The sequence below is a fragment of the Copadichromis virginalis genome, linkage group LG2 (assembly GCF_057382275.1).
Source record: "Copadichromis virginalis isolate Kocher_CV1m ecotype Utaka linkage group LG2, C_Virginalis_male_GT1.1, whole genome shotgun sequence".
Taxonomy (NCBI): Eukaryota; Metazoa; Chordata; class Actinopteri; order Cichliformes; family Cichlidae; genus Copadichromis; species Copadichromis virginalis.
In genome coordinates, this window is record NC_140619.1 from 28,206,895 (window position 1) to 28,227,324 (window position 20,430).

General features: G+C 39.8%; 2 protein-coding genes across 2 annotated transcripts; one reads left to right on the forward strand and one right to left on the reverse strand.

Moving 5' to 3' along the window:
• Positions 1-4,656: 4,656 nt before the first annotated feature.
• fgf1a (fibroblast growth factor 1a) lies at positions 4,657-8,637 on the forward strand. The gene is made up of 3 exons (XM_085477077.1): positions 4,657-5,005; positions 5,738-5,841; positions 6,877-8,637. The coding sequence occupies exons 1-3, from the start codon at positions 4,837-4,839 to the stop codon at positions 7,066-7,068; spliced, it is 465 nt and encodes a 154-aa protein (XP_085333203.1). The 5' UTR covers positions 4,657-4,836; the 3' UTR covers positions 7,069-8,637.
• On the reverse strand, positions 8,297-19,862 carry ndfip1 (Nedd4 family interacting protein 1). Its single transcript, XM_085477065.1, has 8 exons — positions 19,658-19,862; positions 18,688-18,781; positions 16,118-16,257; positions 15,902-15,989; positions 15,579-15,703; positions 13,695-13,761; positions 13,455-13,563; positions 8,297-9,633 (listed from the first exon to the last, which is right to left on the reverse strand). Exons 1-7 carry the CDS (start codon positions 19,691-19,693, stop codon positions 13,457-13,459), a joined length of 657 nt encoding a protein of 218 aa, XP_085333191.1. The 5' UTR covers positions 19,694-19,862; the 3' UTR covers positions 8,297-9,633; positions 13,455-13,456.
• Positions 19,863-20,430: the final 568 nt, after the last annotated feature.

Consider the following 20,430-nt stretch of genomic DNA (forward strand, 5'->3'; position numbering starts at 1 on the left):
ACTTCTTTCGAGTTTTCCTTTTTGATTTTCCAGTGGCTGTATGTTATCTTTAGAAGTGGCAGCTCACGTGTAGAAATGATCCTTATTGTTAAACAACGCTCAGAGCCTGCTTCCTCCTGCACACACACACATACACGGGAGTCTTTAGGTGCGATTTGAGCACTTTGTACTCTGCTTAAGGCTTTAAAAGGCTGTGAAGAAAGACTGTTTAAATTGTCTTTCCTGTTTGACTTTAGATGGAAAGTAGAGCTGCTTTTTTTTTTTAGGAAGTAGCCCATTTTGTGCTTGTTTTAGTCCGCGCTCCTTCACCGGTAGTCTAACAGTTGGATGGATATCTGCGTCTACCAATCACAAGAGAGAGGGCTTATTCTTATTGTGTTTGCAAGTTTATGTCATTTTTGATTAATCAGGAAATTTCTGTGGTTTTTAATGTGGCTCAAAGTGGAAGGAGAAACACCTGTCTTTCACTTTTTAAGCTCTTTTTACAAAGTGTGTTTGGTAAAGATGATGTGATACATACAGTATATCTCTTCTCTCAATAAGCTTCTGCTTTGGATTTTTTATTTTTTTTATTTTTTAAATTTTAATTAAAAGCTCATGTATTATTGTATTCATTAAAGGAATAGCTGGACATTTTGTGGGAATGCAGCTATCCCGCTGTCATATCTGTACAGTGAATGTGAAGCTGGAGTTTAAAGCTGGTTTGGTATTTCTGGCTTTTTTATTAGTTTTTTGTATAAACTAAAGAAACACAATCTAACTGGTATTAATGAGGTGTTAAAGGTCCTGGCAGTCTTATTGTTTTTAAATGAAACCATGCCAGATGTTCCCCTCTCGGCACTCTTTCTGTGCCGGCAGCTTCATATTCATTGCAGGGATATGAGACATTTTACAGAATACTGGTCAAAATGTCAGAGTATTCCTTTGAGAACGAACAGTCTGTATGATAGACGGCTTGTGTATCGAGCAGTTCGGCTCAGGCATCGTCCCCTCCCTAGACAACGTGTCCAGCATCTGCTTGTGTTCTTCGTATGTTTGTTTGTTTGCTATTGTGGACGAGTCCCGGCATTTAAAAAAAAAAACCAGTCACCTCATAGAGTCCTGTCACAGTCCGAGTGTAGCGTTGCTGCTTTGGGGAAGCAGGCAAAATGGATCCTTTTTATTCTCTGGGAACTGTTTCAGTGCCAAACTCCTGTTTTGTCTGTTTTCAGTGATGCTGAAAGTCGGTCAGTATTGTATGAGAAGCGGAAATGAGCCCAAACTTTGAAGCTTATAAATTTGTCTTAAATAGAGGGGGGGAAGTCCTGAGTTATCTGCACTTCAGGACACTGGATTGTTGTAAGAGATAACTGAGTTTTATATGTAACACAGATGTATAAACACACGTGTGTGTTTGTGGGGTCTAAGTGGGAATTTTCACCAGTCAGCCGGCCGTGTTTCCTAACCCCTTTTTTTTTATGTTTTACATGAATGTGACCCTTAAAAGAGGAATTCATTTATTTCACTTGAGTATTTAAATATGGAAAAATGTAAAATTGTCCAGTGGCTGATCTATCCCCCACGACAAGTCTAAAAGAACTTTCTCCCCCATTCTCAGGTTATTTAAACTGTCTGATTCACACAGCATTTAGCTGTCTGTGCTCCGTTTTGACACTAAAAACCAAAAACAAGTTTGGATTCCCCAGATGTCTCTTTTGGTGTTTTTTTTTTTTTTTTTTTTTTTTATGTTTATTCCTTTCTCCCCCACCCTCACAAACAAAGATAAAAAATTAAATATATGAGAATAATTTAATGACTCTGCTGCCACCAGCATCACTCTCACTGAGGCTCAGACAACAGATGCTTATCATTTTTCTGAGAGGTTTGTTTCAGATATTTGGAAATCATCTTGGGTTACTTTCACATTCAGTGTAGCCAAGTCTCTACTGCTGCTGCTCTTCATTTAAACAGGTGTATATATACACACAGAGATATATAGATATATATGTATGTATGTATATATATATATATATATATATATATATATATATATATATATATATATATATATATATATAGAAAGAGAGAGAGAGATAAAAATCGCACACTTGCCTCTTCTTGCTCAAAAATGTCTTGTGTGTACATTTTTGAGGAGGACATCTGAATATGCAATAGAAACACCATCATCATAGCATAACATTACATTACTTCTTGTTTTCCTTCATTTCTTTCCTATATAAGCTATTTACGTACAGGGGACTGACTTTGATCTCTGCAGGCCAGCTTTTCAGGATATTCAGGAAACAATAATCAGTCCACCCAGATTGCACAAACAACAGCCTGTTAGATGTTTGACTACAAGGTGACCAAAGCAAGTGCAGACAGGACAAATGTACAGTTCTTTTTGTTTCTTTTTCCTCTAACGTGGAGGCTTTGGTCGGATTGTGTAATACTGTGAATAGGATAGGAGTCAGTCTATTTCACACGCAAACTGGTTGTGAAAGTAATCAACCAGCTTGAATCTTAAATAAAAATAAGAAAAAGAGAAAAAAAATTTGCACTACCCAAATATTATTTGAAAATCTATTTTGTATAAAAACATATGCAGACATTAACTTTTGAGAATTATCAAGGGCAGATCATCTTTCACTGGTATATGCTTTCTCTAAAGAGCGTTTGTTTTTGCTTCCAACCAGTTTAATATGTACATATAATCCATTGTAAAGAAATAATGTGGTGTATTTGTCTCCAAAAAAAGAGTTTTTCAGTACCTCCCCCCACCCCACCCCCTCTGTATTATTTCCTCTCTGTAGTGAGATCCTGTTGATATTTTTCCTCCATCGATTAAAGTTTGAACCTTTAACGTCTTTGTGTGGTACTTGTCGAAACGGGGACGTGTATGATGATGTTTGCCATCCGTCGCAGTAAAACTAAACTGTGGAAATGGTCATTCTTGGTGCAAGGCCACTTTTCATGTTCACAGCAAGCACGTGTTCATCAAATAAACATGCTTTTCCATTCTGACACCTGGTTTATTGACTGCTTAGATTCACTGGAAGTAAACCTGTGTTTTTGTTCCTATTTAAAAGCATGTAAAATTTATTTATTTATTGGTCAAGCTGCTCATTTACAAAAACCAACCTTCTACAATGGCAGTAATGGTGGGATCAGTATAATTAGAAGGGGAAAGAAAGCCTTTTAAAACCTAAATTTAAGGCAAAGTCAGCAACTTTTAAGGTGAAGTTTCTGTCAAATTTCCCCGGTGACTTTACAGTGCAGGCGAGTATTTAAATTAAGATAATGGTTCAAAATAACTGCCCCAATAAGTGGTTGTTTTTAAATGGCTGCTGAGAAGCAAAACTTAACACCTTGGAGTAGGGACTAAACTCCGAGAGCCAATAAAGGAGCACATCTAGCTGTGAAAATTAGATGCTTATCCAATCACCACAGATTTTATGAGGTACACTTTGAACCCTATTTTGCATTCAGAACTGCTTTAATGCTTCACAGTGTAGTTTCAACAAGGTGCTGGAAATTCTCACCCTGCCATTCAAATGTCGCAGCAGAAAAGGAGACTCACCAGACCAATACTTTTCAAATCTTTCGTCCACTTTTGGTGGTGTGGTCTTTGCTCCTCCAGGCCATCTGCTTAAAGGTTAAACGAGTTGTGCATTCAGAGATGCTCTTCTGCATTCCCTGGTTGTAGTAAGTTGTTATTGTGTGAATGCCTCACATTGCATTTTTTGCAATATTTTGCCCATTGAAATGAATGGAACACATTATCAATGTGGTCACTTATTTCTGCTCGCTGGGCTGAGCTGTGTTTTAGGTCAGTGAGATGAGCAGCCGTTCTCAGACTGGGAGGCCAAGGTTCAAATCCTGCTTATGGTAACATTTTTTTCAGTTAACAGTAAAACTTTGTTTTACTCTTTTCAACACACATTTTATGTTCTTCACTCCTTTTTAGCAGAATTTTCAGTTTTTTCACCACTTTTCAGCACAAATGTCAGCTTTTTTAGCTCTTTTAAGCAGAAATCTGTTTTCAGCAGAAATTTTGCTGATTCACCTCTTTTCAGCACAACATTCTGCTTCTTTACCTCTTTTCAGCAGAATTTTCAGCTTCTTTGCCTGTTTTCAGTGGAATTTTCAGTTTTTTCAACTGTTCTCAGTTTTTATTTCATGGAGACTCGTGGAAACCAGTATGTAGGACATTTCTGAACTTAAAAAAAACAAAACTTTGTGTCATTGGAAATGTTCATTTACTCAAGAAAATGTATAGTTATTTTTAACTCTTTAACTAAAACTGTCATGTTGTGTTATGAATAGCATGTTGAAAATGTCCCTTTTCCCCTTATTTCCTATCAGTTAGATTAAAAGTGCGCCAGCCGGGGACGCAAACAACTTTTGTTGTGTTGTGTCCAAACTGCAGTCCCATCTCTGGGATAAAGCTGTGATGTGCAGCAGCTCCTCCCACGTTAATTACAGCTGCCTCCCAGAAAATTAGAAATATCTTTTAAAAACATGTGAATAAAGGTTGCGTGCTTATGGCACGTGGGCTCGTTACTGATTACCTGATCAACAAGTAACGAAAGCAGAAAGTAACTCAGGGTCCTCACACTGGCTGTTTAAAAAGCTACTTTGAATTCAAAGTGGGCATTGTTATTTTCACCCCAGTTGGATGCTGCCAGGAATCGGGACTGCGCATGTGGCTGCCTGTGTGGTCTCGCGCTCGTTCACGGCCACATAAACACCTGATCTCTGCAAGGGGACAAATCCAGTGAGAATTTCCGCAGGAAACCGATCCCCTCTCGTCGCAGACCCCCCTGCTGTAGAGAGCGAGGTTTCCTGCCGAGCAGGATGGCGGATGGAGACACGGTGGTGGATCTGAGCGTGGGGGACAGCAGCCCGCTGCAGCTGAGGGACTACCGGAGACTGGCTCGGCTGTACTGCATGAATGGCGGACATCACCTCCAGATCCTCCCCGACGGGACGGTGCAGGGCCAGAGGGAAGAGAGTGACGCTCACAGTAAGATCACTGCGCGCTTTAACATCCAGGTCAGGCCTGCAGCATGACGCGTTCACTTCCTCTGCTGCAGGTGTTCCAGGTTAAAGCGCCATGCGTCCATTTCACTTTTTAAGTGAAATGCGGGACATCCCACTGCGTTAGTTTGTTGCAAAATGTCTGTGAGTTCAGTTTGAACGTGTTTATGAATGTGGATGGAGTCGGTGGTTGTCTGAGCACGAGAAAACACGCAGAAGTAGAAGGAAAGTTTACCGACAGGAGCAGTGGAATGGCGTGCTGGGAATGATGCCGCAGAGGCTTCTGTGAAAGAAACATTTCTGGCCTTGAAAAGGTGGAAACAGGAAACCACAGCACGAGACATTTCAGTCATCAGATACTTTTCTGTATTGATCAGCCATCTGCAAGCTCTCTTTTTACTCTGTGCTACACCGCAGGTGAACCTGTTCTAATCAAGGCTGGACAAAACAGAGAGAAACAGATTAAAAAAAAGATTGGTGGCTCTCTTTCTGCAGGAATATTTAAAGATTTTTGCTGAAGAATTTTCAGATTGTGAATAATAAAATAAATAAATGCATCGACAGCTGTTTTTGATGTTTTATATTCAGATGCTGCAGATTTACCTTTGCACTGAAACCTCTGAGCCAACCCATGAAATATTCATTATTTATATATTCAGATTTTGACAGTTTCTGTGTAATTTCTTGACTTTCATGTAATTTTTTGTTATCCTTTCAGCTGTTTTAAAGCTCAAAGCTGTGGACAGAGGTGTCGTGGTCATCCAAGGAACTGAAGCCAGCAGATATTTAGCCATGAGCGATGAAGGCCGTTTGTACAGTTCAGTGAGTATTTAAGGCAAATTTTATTTTTTAAATAAAGGTTTATGGGAACTATTACAAGAAAAACAAATCGGGAAACAATCAAGAATATTAACACTTAACATAAGACACATTTTATTATTCATTAAATTATTTTTTATCTGCTTGAATTGTATAAGTTCGGTCTGTGTTATCTGCACTGACATCATGTTTTTAAACCTGATCCCACTTTGTTGCAGAGTTACAGTCCCATGTAAAATCCTTGATTTACCCCTCATTTCTTTATATAGTTCTTTATAAGAATTTCATGTAAATGTTTTAAGCAGTAGGTCTTCAGGCTTTCTGAAGGTCTTTTAAAGTTTCTCTGTGGACACTGGCTGATTTTTCACTCATTTTCAGTCCAGTGAAAATAATCCAAGAATTATTTGTTGTTAATGTTTTTTGGTAAGTCACTTAACAGACCTGTGAATTCACTCCTAAAAAGACACCTAACTCAATGGATAAACCTTTTTTTTCACTTTTCAGTTGAAAACCTGACATATCTTGGCATGGTGTGCCGTGTGTTCTGAAAAAACAAGAGAACATTGGAAAACTATCTGCAACAGATAAATAGCATCTGTTTCTTGTGTCCTTTAGAATTTTTTTTTGCATCATATTCATTCTGTAAGTCTGTTTGTATATTTTAATAAATTTGTTGAACTTATTAAACCTACCAAAGAAAGAAGGAGCTGCTTAAAACCTTTGCACACACTGTACTTTTAATATATTAGTTTTTTGTTCAATACCAAGAAGGTTGAAAAATCTGAGTAACAGAATAAGATTTCAACATCAGGGCATTCCCACAGTGTATTGATCACTGGTCATACTTCTCTGCTGCTTTGCCAGCACAGCTTAATGTAGGAGGACAAGACATAAACTCTGATTATTGATAGTGCAGGATTTACTGAATCAAAGTGAAACTATTAACTGTTATTCCTAACCCTTTAAATGTTTACATTTTTACCTCCAACTCAAACCTCATGAGATGTTATTTGAAATGTTCTTGCATTTGTCTCTCAGCCCACAATTACAGATGAATGTTACTTCCTGGAGAGGCTGGAGGAGAACCACTACAACACATACCAGCCACAGAAATATCACGACAACAACTGGTACGTAGCTCTGAAAAAGAACGGAAAGCCTAAACTCGGCCCGAGAACCCACATCGGACAGAAAGCAGTCTTCTTTCTCCCCAGGCAGCTGGATGACTGAAGGAGCAAAACACACAGCGATACCTCAACCGCAAAGGACCAGAAACACATAACCTCTAAATCATCAATAGGACTACTTACAGGAGATGGTGGCGTGAAATCAAGAGATAATAAATCCAAATAAAAGGGAAGTGCAAAGGCAGTCTGTGTAGTGCATGGAGAGATCAAATGTCTCTTTATTTTAATAATACGTCAAATCTATAGACACAACAAATCTTTGATTTTATTTGGTAGCAGGTCCTCTTAGCTCACAGAACAGACATGTAGAGCAAACATGAACACATTAACCTGCAGTTTAACAGGAATTTGTGCTTCTTGGACTAAGGTTTTCTGGGAAGAGTAAATAAATACATTGCCACTAATTATGTACTGTACTTTAGCTTTTCTGTAATCTGTTTTGTTCTTGAAACCTTGACTGGATAGAAAGTGCTACAGAGCTTAAAGCCTAACAAATTAACCAGTAAAGCTTTCTCAGAAGTGTTGCTGCTCTGTTATACTTCCAACAGTTACACATTGCTGCCACTAGAAGCCGCCACTGTGCATGATTGCATCCTCTCCAAAGAATTTTTATTTGCAACACTTAAATTTACCGGCCCCTTATACACATACACACTGACCTATGAGTTAGCCCCTTTAATCACACTTATTAACAACTGTTTGTGCACTCACGGTTTTTCATGGTTTGTCCAATAAGGCTTCATAACCTAGAACAATCATCAGTATGCTCGTCTCTACACTTTGAATATCCTGCACTGTTTATTTTACTATGCACTTAATGAGCCTTCATTTCTGTTCTACTGAGCTCTTGGTTCTATTTTGTTACGCTTTTTTAAATATTTGTTGTATTTTATTGAACTATTTTAATGTTTCTTTGCAAGCTCCTTTGACTACCATATTTATAGTTCTTCAGTTGTACCCCATTGTAAACCACTTCATTTTGTTAGCGGTTTTCCTGTTACACATTAATGAAGCATGCAGTGGATATAAAAAGCGTACACGTGCCTGTTAAAGTGCCTGCGGTAATGACGTTACAATAACGAGACCAAGATAAAACTTTTTCCACCTTTAATGTGACCTTAAAACAAAACTTTTAGCGGATCAAATTAAAAACATAAAACATTGTGGTTGCACATGCTCCTATAAATGGGAAGCTTACACTTTTTCTATCCACTGCATTTATGTATTCTGAGTAGGTGATGCATCAGTAACAACCCAGGAAGCTCAGCAGGTGCATTTAAAGTGACATTTATTTAACACTAAACAGTTTCTGTACAGTTTGATAACAACAAAAACCCCAGGCTGCAGCTCTACATCATATAGAAAGAAGCATAACTGGTCTGTAAATGAAAGCCATGGCATATGAAATATGAACTGTTGATTCAAGCGTCATTATAAAACAACATCCTGCACCACTTGCTTTATGTGTCTGTGACTTAATCTAATGATGGAAATGTCCTTATTGGCCGTGTTTCTAAAAGTGCACCTGCATTAAACATTCTTTGATAATAATACTCACAACAGAGAAACTTCTTACATAGTATGAAAAATTAAGAAATAATCATCAATTAAACCTTGAGGTAAAAACCCACCTGGAAGTAAAATACAAGTTCATTTCTTATGTACTGAAATCCTGACAGCTTTTCCCCTGACAGCGAGTGGGACGTGGACTAGAAAGACTGAGGAGTCATCGAGAGGTCACGCTGTTACATCTAATTGGTATTTGTGAGGACACGGACCAGAAAATGTGCTCATATGCCCTTAAAAATCATCTCGGTCACTGTCAGTGCCAAAAGAAATTTGGCGTCTCCACAGCTGTCAGCAGAGCAGCTCCAGGTTTTGTCATTTGAGGCCATCGAGTTCCTTTTCCATCTTCTAGGATCAACCTGCACATGCAACTTGAATTCTCTTCCCTGGTTGGAGAGTTTTACCTGATTTAATGTACAACAAAAACATTGTAACAGGCAAAAATCATGGATGCCGCTTTGCTGTGTGTGAATCACATCTACGATGACAGTTTCTAAAAGCTGCAGACAACACTGTCCCCTCCTGGCAACACTGCTTAAAGCCAACAGGTGAGTGGAGGATGTGTTCATGAGTACTTCCGTATTTACAGCCTAAAGAAATCTATAAAGAGCTTAAACCTCGAAGAGCAGATTATTATAAAGTGTGTTGCATGCTATGGCAAGCTTACAGAGTGTTGCGCTAATTAATACCTGTTGGCTTCAAGTGTCGCCAACACGAGACGCTCCCTATTTAATTGACCTTAAGGGCAGATGCATGCTCGTATGCTACCATCAAATGATATAAGGCATTACTTATACATTACAGACAGATGTAAATAGCACTTAACATTCGCCACTAATGAGTACATTGAGGGACTATTACTGTTAACCATTTGTCTTTAATAAAGGTTTGAAACAAAAGAAAACGAGTGATATAATTCCTGATTATTATTTTTTATTGACTCGAGTCGTCTTCATCTGGATCTCATCTGGCTGATTTCTGGTTAAGTGTCTTCTTTTATTTTAAACTCGTTCTTCTTCTTCACATCCAGTTCTTCCACGTCCTGATTTTGACATAGGAAAATGGAGAAAACTGACATAACAGTGGAAATCAATCCTAATCTCAACCACAAATCTTACTTATCAACCTGACACACTGTAAGTAGAGCCAGTTAATAACAGGCCTGCTCACCGAATTATTACCACTCGGTTAAATATAAATACATGTTTTACAGAAACATGGTTTAATGCTTTTGAGATCATTTGTTGCTACAACTTTGTTCTTAAAAGTTCGGTTCATAATAGATGGAGTTGGTCTTCAGTGACATGTTAATGATATGCTGTTTTAACTTTAACCTACAAGGCAGAGTCTCACAAGATCACGAGAGAATCCATCATAAACCAGTCTCTGAACCACAGCTGGTTGCCCAATCAGCAGATAAGCGTTTCCCCTTCTACTGAGTTGGAAGTCGAGGGGAAATTTTTTTCACACATGCCCTGCAGGAAATGCTTGTGACAAACCAGACGTCTGCAGTCAATCTGAACATAAAGCAGCTGCTGAGTACACAGGCTGGAGTGGTCCTCGGCCTGTATGCTGCTGCTCAGACGACACCCTAACCTCAACTAAACGCTGTATTTTCACTGCAGTGCACTTTAGAGGTTTGAGCAGACACTTAGAGTAAAACAGATGTGTGTGAAAACAGATACAGGTTCTCTGCTCTGTGTGAAAGAAAGGAGGGGCAGTGTTACATGAGCTGATGGCAAAGTGTTAAGCTGGTTTTATGGTCAAGCAGAGCGAGCGTGTAGGCTTTCGGCTCCACTCTATGCTCTGCCCGTCTGCCTGCAGTGAGCTCTGTGGTCAGGTGGAGGCAGTGTACAAAGTCTCTGCTGTTGCTCGTGGTGTTGTTGGTCCGTGAGCCAGCCATGGACCAACAGAACACACACAGAGCTGTCTGCGCTTTTCATGAAAGCGAACGTGGATGGACATGTTTGTGGGACTATAACTCCCACTTAAGTCTAAAGAAGTGACGTCAAACTCTTTGTACTTCATGTGCACATACAGCCTACTTTGACTGTAAGTTGGCCAGACCAGCGAAACTCCTATTTCTGTCAGCGTACAGATGTTTAACGACACACTTAATTACATTTGATATATAAATCAAAAAGTGCAACTTCAACTGCACGTCTCAGTTTTTCTACATGATAAAGAAATGTTGAGGTAAATTAAAAATCTGTCAGCATACTTAAATAAGTATGTAAATTTGCTGATAAAGTTCTGGTAGCTCTTTAACATAATTCCCATTCATTCATAGAAACAAGCCATCCAGTGGACCAGATTGGAGTCTTTCTGGCCCTTGGACTGCATTTTTCACATTCCCGGTCTAATTCAAGTGTAGCACCAAAGATTATTGGACTCCGACTGATGGCAGGGAAACTTGTTTAGGTCAAAGCTGCTGCTGCATGAAAGCTACACCGCAGATATGTTGTAACCACACAAAGTGAAACCCTACACCGTAACCGGACAGGTACCTCCCTGAAACTGTAAATACAGATCACATCAATGCAGGTAGCACCTGTTCTGACTGGTCTCTTCAGTAGTGTAGATTCCTTCTGTGCATTGCTAGCTATTTTTTTCCACCATTTTTGATTTAATTAATAATCATAACCTCAGTCTAACCACTTAGATGTCAGCAAATTCCTGGAGGGGGACTACTGAAACCATGGGAATGGACATGACACTACTGCATTTCATTAACATGCATCTTCTCTCCCATGTTTAACAGCTTCCTGCTAAAAGGGAGGTCTTCCTTCCCACTGTCACCACTGTCACCACCACAGCTGGGCGATAGAACGATAACGATATGTATCACGATATAACTTTTACTCGATAGAGAAATTAAACTATCGCGATAGACCTCGCCGCTCTTGTCCTCTTAAAAAAAAAAAAAAAAAAAAAAAAAGGGTCAGCCAATCCAAATTAAGTAGCGCAGAGCCGAACCAATCACAGCCGCAGCGTCACGTCGCGTGACTTGTTACGTACAGCACAAGTGCCAAGCCGCACATGTGTATTTGTTTGGGAAGCAGCCAGCCACCGTACTGCCCGGGTAATGGAGGAAATGAGTGTGCCGACTAGAAAAATCAACCGAGCATGACCGAAGGTTACCGAAGAGAAAACAGATGATGGCTCCAATGCCGGAGAGATTGTCGAACGGAAGAGCCATAGAAGTTCCGTAGTGTGAAGGTATTTCGGCTATTTCAAGTCTGACAAAAAACAGAGTAGCGTGCACTGTAAATTGTGCCGAAAGCAAGTCTGGAAATACAATAAACTGGTGCATGCGTCACACTGTGTGCCACGTTATTGTTTCGGTGAAATGAATTTCTACAATACTGTTACTGTTAATTCTACTCTCTGCAGTGTTTAAATGCTTACATATACACACAGTTACTGTCCCTCCACACATACGACTCGGTTCTGCTTCTATGCCCCAGCTTTGTTTACTTTTTCCCACAGAGGCTTCTAGACTTCTGATTGGCCAACATTTCTGCACGGTTAGGAATCTAGCGCCACCTGCTGCTTTGGCATGTTCATAGCAGCGTTTTCCTTCATTTCTGCCTTTATGTGTGGACGGGATTATTTTTTAAAACGAAAACGGAAAATCTCCGTTTTCAAAAATACCCGTGTACGTGTGGACGTAGCCTCAGTGTCTGACTGGAAGCGCTAATTCGTCATTCGACTTTTGTCAGACTAAAGTAACTGTTAAAACTGTTTGAAAAGCTAAGCTATACAACAAGGAGAGATTGAGAATTTCCTTTTAGTTCTCAGTTTATTTGATATTGACAAAGGTTAGTCAATTTTGTCTGTTCTTCTGTAAAACAAACTAAGATTTTTTTTTAGAATTAATATTTTGTTTCTAAGTGGAATTGACAATTTAGTAGTCTGTTTCGTTTGTTCTATTTTGAAACTTAAACGCTTTAGCGGCTGCCTTTTGTGTAGTTTGCAATATTTGCCTTTATTTATCTGAAAAAGTCTCATGTTCCTTAAGTACATCTACCCTGTTGAACTTATTATGGGAAATAAATATTTAAATAAAAACAAGCTGCTGATTATTTCACATTTTACTTGTGAGCAACGGCACATTTAAATCTTACAAATATAGTTATTTGGCTTATATCGTGATAGATATCGTTATCGCCTGAAATGAAAAAAAAAAAAAACATATCGTGATATGAAAAAATCTTATATCGCCCAGCTCTAGTTTAGAGCATTTCTAAACTGCAAGAAGTGCAAAGAAAACCCTTATAGGCACTTCCTGCTCTCTGTTTTCACTCTTCTCCCGACTGACTTTGGCAAGAACCTGTTTTTCCAACTGGCTGCACTGAAAGTAGCCTGTGGATCTGATTGGTTAAATTTCACCTGTAATGAACAGACAGTTATTTTTGGCTTGCACCTGCGTTTTTCCAAAGGACATCCCTGCTGGTTCTGTGTCACACACCATCTGGAGCATCAGGTTAGTTTAATCACAGAGACAGGTGTTGACAGTGGTTGTGCTGTGCGCCATGTAGCAGCAAAGTCAGAGGACAGAGGTTACATGGGGAAGTAGCAGGTTTATGTTTAATCTGCTTAAGCTGAAAAATCAAAGAGGTCGTGAACAGCTTATTTTAATCTTTTCACCAAGTCTCTACATTTTATTTTCACTTGGATGGAGCCACTACAAACTGTGGGTACCATCTGGGGCTTTTTGTTTAATGGCTGATTTTTGTGCTGTTTGTTTAGCTGCCATTCATAAATCAGTCCAACACGGATTTAAAGGTGCTGCCCACTAATGACAAACCTGACAGACAGTAAGTAAAAATTGATATTTTCTTCATGACCCATGCACCTTACCTTTAATAGATGAAGAGTACCCTTGTTCGAGGAAGGGTGGCGTAAGTGGGATCAGCCAGTTTACGCACTCTGGAGTAGTTCACGAAGCCTCTGATAAACAGCATAAAGCCTGCAGTCCAAACAGAAGACAGATTACCAAAGAAATGACCACACAACATAATTAGAAAAATCTTAGCTGTGTGTGGAGTGTTAATAATATAAAAATACAAGTATACTTATAAAACATCATCTCTCACTCACCAAGTGCCAAAAACACCCACCACAACCAATACTGCCCATCAAAGTAACCGGGGAAGTAGGTCGAAAACTGCAGAGACACAAGACACAAGTTTCAATCAACAGTGTGACTCTGGTGGTCTGTCTTTAAGAACACAGCACCAAACACCACTTTGTAGAATCATGCGGCACATCTTTGACCACACACCCATCCATAACTTAAGTGGCACGAGTAATTTCAAGTGTTTTTGGAAATTAAGTGCCGTTAAATAGATCATTAACCCTGTAACGCCAAATGCATCATATGGTCAATGGTAAATGGACTGATTCTTATATAGCGCTTTTCTACTCTCCCGGATTACTCAAAGCGCTGTATACAACATGCCTCATTCACCTATTCACACCCACTCATACAAACACTTCTAAACACAAGTGCAAACTAAACTACACACATTCATACTCCGATGGATGCATCGGAGGGCAACTTGGGGTTAGTATCTTGCCCAAGGATATTTGGCATGCAGACTGGGGAAGCCAAGGATCGAACCACCAACCTTCCGATCAGTAGCTGATCTGCTCTATCACCTGAGCCACAGCTGGGGTGGCTGTGGCTATCAGATATGATACACGAGTATCATACATATGATACATTTTGAGAACTGTAATTTATACAATCAGACACATGCAGTGTTCAAATATAAATAAACAGAATTTTCTGTCAATCCTTTCGTTGTTCAGGCTTCACAGGGTTAAGACCAACATTAAATTATTAAAATTTAAACTAAAACAAGAACGCTAATAATAATAATAATAATGGATTGGATTTATATAGCGCTTTTCAAGGCACCCAAAGTGCTTTACAATGCCACTATTCATTCACTCTCACATTCACACACTGGTGGAGGCAAGCTACAGTTGTAGCCACAGCTGCCCTGGGGCAGACTGACAGAAGCGAGGCTGCCATATCGCGCCATCGGCCCCTCTGGCCAACACCAGTAGGCAAGTAGGGTAAAGTGTCTTGCCCAAGGACACAACGACCAGGACAGAGAGCCCAGGGATCGAACCGGCGACCTTCCGGTTACAGATGCGATTCCCAACCCCCTGAGCCACGGTCGCTAAGACAGCACAACTCCCTCGAAGGGCAAGGTTGTACTAAAACTTTAATGTTTTATGACATTTTTATTGCAACATGCTGTTTTTATTACAACACGCTGCTATCTGACCTCTGACCTTGAAGCATTACATACTAAAATAAATGGTGTTTTTATCATCGTCACTCATTCGACTGGAGCAGATTTGGCTGAAATCTTTGGTTTTTATAAGCTGTAAAAACTTAAGACTTTAAGATATTCATGCAGTGTAAGATTTTGCAAAACTTTATGGCGTCATTATGATGTCATAGGGTGTTTTATTGAAAAGATATAACCCTGTGTTTTACGGCTCTCCCCATACCCTTTCATACGTTATATTACTTTATACGCTTTCTTAAATTTTTTTTCCAAGGTCCCTTTGAGCTTTGGCACCAACAATAAAGGTCGAGATCAAATGATTAGCCAACATGGTTACTGACGTCCCCCCACAGCCTAGTGTAGTGTTGTTACATTTGAAGACAATGCATTAAAAAAAGATTTGGGTAACATAAAGCTTTTGCTGATTTTCACATTTGTTGTGACCTTGACTTGATTTCACCAAAATGAAATCAGCTCGAGCTGTCACTATCATCGACAATCACACAAGATTTGAACCCATCTTGAAAACTACGGACGCTTACAAACAGACAGACAAACTAATTGAACCGATTACATACGCGCTCCTTTCGGGGGGAGAATAACTGTGATATTATGGTTGAATTTTAACCACCTTGTGGAGAGCTGAGCTGAGCTGGTCTATGCTGTGTGTGGCTCTTACCCTGACAATAAGAACCCATTTGATGAGCGACAGGCCAAAGCCTGAGATGGCCCCGTATCTGCCGGCGGCTGATGTGGTCAAACAGAATGACAAGAAGAAGCCAATCCAGTTGAAGAGGAATGCCACTGGTAGCAGAAAGACAGCAGTTCATTAACAGAAGGATCATTGATTTGTAAAGTCATCATGTTGGCACAGATTTAACAAAAAGAAGCTAAACAAAAGTTAAATTAAAGGAGAGTAAATTTTGTCCTTGATGAGTCAACAGAGTTGTACATTTGCATCAAGTCTGTTTATTGTTACCGTTACAAAAGTCTGTTTCTTACTGAAGAAAGTGAGCATGAAGATGCCGTCGTTTCCTATTCGCAGCTGGTCGGCATCATCAAAGTCATCTCTGGCCACAAAGTCTTCCTCCTGCATCATCAAAAAGGATACGTTTAAACTATTAATTAAAATAACCTCAGTTTACCTCTGTCTTGTTTAGTGTTTTATATGTGACAACACTAAGTCATTAGAAAGAAGTCTGAGAACGAGACGAGTACCGTGACTCTTCCAGCGACCAGCGGGATGGCCGCCTCTGCTTTGCTTCTCTCAGCTTCATCATAGGAGGGCAAAGTGGTGGCAACGCTGTAGGATGGAGGGTTGGGAAATCTTCCTCCATCTTCCTTGTATTCAAAGAAAGCTGTGGGTGTTACAAGCAACAAATAATTACAACTAATTAACAACAAATATATATCTGTAATAATACATTCCTCCACACAGCAGAAGACCTACAGAAAATAATAAATGAAATCCTGTTATCACAGTGTATAAGAGCTGAAATTTTACACTTCCTACATTTTAATACTACACCAAACAGTAGCATTATCAATTAATGAGCTGGTTTATTTCTCCAGTAAACGTGTGGTCTTTAAACTACAAAATCACTTTTCTAGAGCCTGTGATGTCTTCAAAAATACAAATGTTATTTTGAAAACAAGAAAACCAAAGACTGATTGTTCCTGATTTCCACCTCCCTGCTTTACTTTTTGCTAATCTGAACAACGGAGTGCAAACAAAAACATTTCTATGTGCTCACTCTGCTGATCTTTCCCATTGTCTTCACAGACCAGTTCTGTGCTAAATCTCAGTTGATGCTTTAAGGCAAGATAAATTATTAACACAGGTGTCCCTTGAAAGCAAAGCTAAGGCTGTATTGTATCATCCAAGACTCTGACAATGGCAGATCCTGACTGGCTTTATTAAGTACACCTGTTCAGAGAATGGTCCAAAGAGGAGAAACTATCCAGTGAAAGACAGACATCTGGGTGAAAATGCCTTGTTGATGTCAGAGGAGAATGGCCAGACTGCTTCATGGTCATGGGAAAGCAACTGCAACTTGAATCATTGCTTGTTACAACCAATGCATGCAGAAGAGCATTTCTTGAAGCAGATGAGCAAAACCACTGCCTGGTCTGTTGAGTTTCAATTTCTACTGAAACACTGGAGTTGTAGTGTCAATGAAAGCATGGATCCTTCCTGCCATGTATCAAATGTTCAGGTCTGTCATGATGGTGTGGGGGATATTTTCTTTTCACATTTTGGTTCTTTAGCACCAACTTGTTTTGTTTAAGCCTGTTTGAGTATGGTTGCTGATCATGTCCATCCTTTTATGACCACAGTATAGCCATATTCTGATGGATGCTTCACCTGACACCATGCCACACAGCTTGAATCATCTCAAACTGGTTTCTTGAACACAAGTTCACTGAACTCAAATGGCCTCCACAATCCAATAAAGCACCTTTGGGGTGTGGTGGAACAGACAAACTGTTTCATGATGTGCAGCTGACAAATCTGCAGCAACTGTGACACCATTGTGTCAATGTGGACCAAAATCTTTAAGGAATATTTCAAGCATGTTGTTAAATCCATGCCACAAAGCATTAATCCAGTTCCAAAAACCAAACAGACAACATGGTACTACCTGGTCTACCTAATGTAGTGTGTATAGAGTGTATTTGTTAGTGTTTCATTTTGAGGAGTGCTAAATGCCTTCTGTGGACCAACAATTTATGAAACAGTTTGCTGTAAATGTAACTGAACACTGTTTTGGGCTGCTGTAAACTGAAGCAGAGTTTATAATTTTGGCACACATCTACAAACAGTGAGTGCGACAACTGCCGCTTCTTTAGCAACCTTCACTGTGCAACAGACAGAGACAGATGGCTCGAAGCCATCCTCTGAAAGAAGGCAGAGATGATAATTAAAGCATCAATTTTGAAAGCGAGAAACAAAGAAACCGAAGGTCAGCGAGTTTTAACACGTCTGACTGCTGACAGACAAAAATCTTCTTTCACTTCCTTCAAAAATGAAAGCTACAGCTGAGCTTTAGAAACCCAAAGCAGGAAGCAATGACTTACGTAAAACATTAGTACAAGAAAGACAACTGTGATATATTGCATGCACCCATTACTGTTTGTGCTCTCTACATACAAGCCAAGACTTATCTGGGTTGTTTGGCTGCGATCCTGGAATACGCCTCTGCCTCGCTCAAACACTAACAGCACTAAAACAGATCAATGGACTCATCCAGGAAGAGCTATAGCTGCACCCTCTTATGGAACATGCTGACCCTTGCCCTCTTAAGAAGTGACATTGGAAACATGATAACGAGCCTGAGACCTTCCCTGCACATGACCTATTCTGCAATCCTATTTTAGGAAAAAAAAATTAAACAAACTTCACACAATTATACGTGTAAATAAACATACTCATTTCAGTACAAATGATATATGGTGCATCTGGACTGTATTTAAGATTTCTGTGAGCGAAACTAAATATTTATCTGATCTTTAACAAAATGCAAAATAAGCTCACAAAATCTGCATGCAGGGAAACCTGTCACCAGAAAAGCTTCAACATCAAAGTGCTTTGTACAAGTCGAAGCAGTGATCACATAGGTGGCAACTTGTCAAATTACAGCTGTTAAAAACAGCCAGTGTTCATAATGTTTATCTCTTCCTGCTTTTAAATTCACTTATAATTGACAATTAGGTCGCACAGACACATCTGGAATTAAATTGTGTTTTTAAGAAAATGAAGTGATTTGACAGCGTGTGACCAAGCTAACCTGCATTTGCTGCAGCAATGCTGCTGTATGGTGGTGGGGCGTCCTGGGCAGGACCCTCCTGGGAAGGCTGGGCGGGCTCTTCCTCATTCACCAGCTGGAGAAACATTAATAGACAACAACACAAACTGGGTCTCGCTTACAGTACACGGTCCTTTCAGATAAGTAAGCAGCTGCAATTTAGAAAAGGGAACAATGCTGTCTGCATAGGGGAGGTCAAAATGATAGCATTTACACTGTGTGATAGCAGATATTTGTCTGCCATGTTGTTTATATCATGGCAACTATCCCCAGGGAAGATTTCTGCTTGTACTGGGCCATTATAGACAATTACATGAGTCATTAAACAGGGCCTGCTGTACGGACATACAGGCTCTGTCAGCCACTTTCTTCTCCCAAACACAGATTAGACCATCTGGATTTGATACTTACGGATATTCTCATTTAAATAACATTATCGGACAGTAACCTTATCTTTACCAACGACACACAAGGCAGGTTGTATTATAAACCGTGGGCTGCTGATTTCAGACATAATTTGCACATCAGTGCTGTGTGGCGATTTAAGCGAGCATGCAGCAGCTTCACTTTAGCATTTTGACCCTGATCCGTCTCTAAGGTTTCAGTCACTGACAGGGAGGATTGGTCAGTGAGCCAGGACAGCTTTGGATCAAGTCTAGACACTACACAGCACTCCTGTGCAGGCCAGCTAACGCTAGGAGTGGCTAATTAGCTGCTAAATAAATATGGCCTATTCAGCGTTAAAATTATATATGATGAATATATGAGTACAGCAGTTGCAGTGGAAGAAACTCTGTTTAATAAAAGCATAAAACATGTCACTCAACATCGGGCCCGCCCGTAAACAAATGACAGCTCAGTTCGCTGTTTTGCTCTCAGTGACAGGCTAATGTTGACTGAGCAGCAGCTAGCTGTTAGCCACATTTAAGTGTGACGGCAACCTGTTACCTACCTCCTGATATCTGACGCTGCTGTTTTGTTCTGCCATAGCTGAAGAGGAACGAAATAACTGTACAGTACTCCCTCTGCTTCTGCTGTGAAACTGTGTAATGTAAAAGGAATCTCGCAGGCGAAGTAGCAAAGATAACGCTGCCTTCTAGTCGGCCATCTCCTTCCTTCTCCGCTCCTGGTAGTGGCAGAGCTGGTGCTGCGTTCAAGTGCAGTCGGAAACGACATTCTTTCAGTTGTTAGCGCGTGAAAGATCGAGGGGGGAAAAATTACAAATTATAAGCCCATAACTGTCAATTATATATATTTTACGCTGTAAAGGGGAATTGCTACAGTGTATAATATAGCAAAATTAAATGCACTTATTTGGAAGAAATTGCTCATTTAAAGTGTTATAATACATAATATGACTGGTGCTGAGCTAATATGATGTGCCATCTTCCGAGATTTCTTATTGAGCATCTGAAATTAAGCAAATATGAAGTGTGAGGCAGTATTCTAGTTAACAAAAACGGTTGTGCGGATGGATTTTGGTTTTTTGGGGGGGGGGGGTTTTGCCATTTGCAAGTCAAAAAATTTGGGCTAATAACTACATATCAAGTTTACATATAATAATTATAATAAGTCTGCGGGCATTTTCCCCTGTAGTGAAAATAAACTTTCATAGCACTTCCACCCTAAGAAAACCAGTAAAAATAACAAGGAGCACTTGAAGGCAACAGGAGTTCATTCCTGTTCGTCACATGACTGGAAGGACGGACTGAAAACCACAGCATG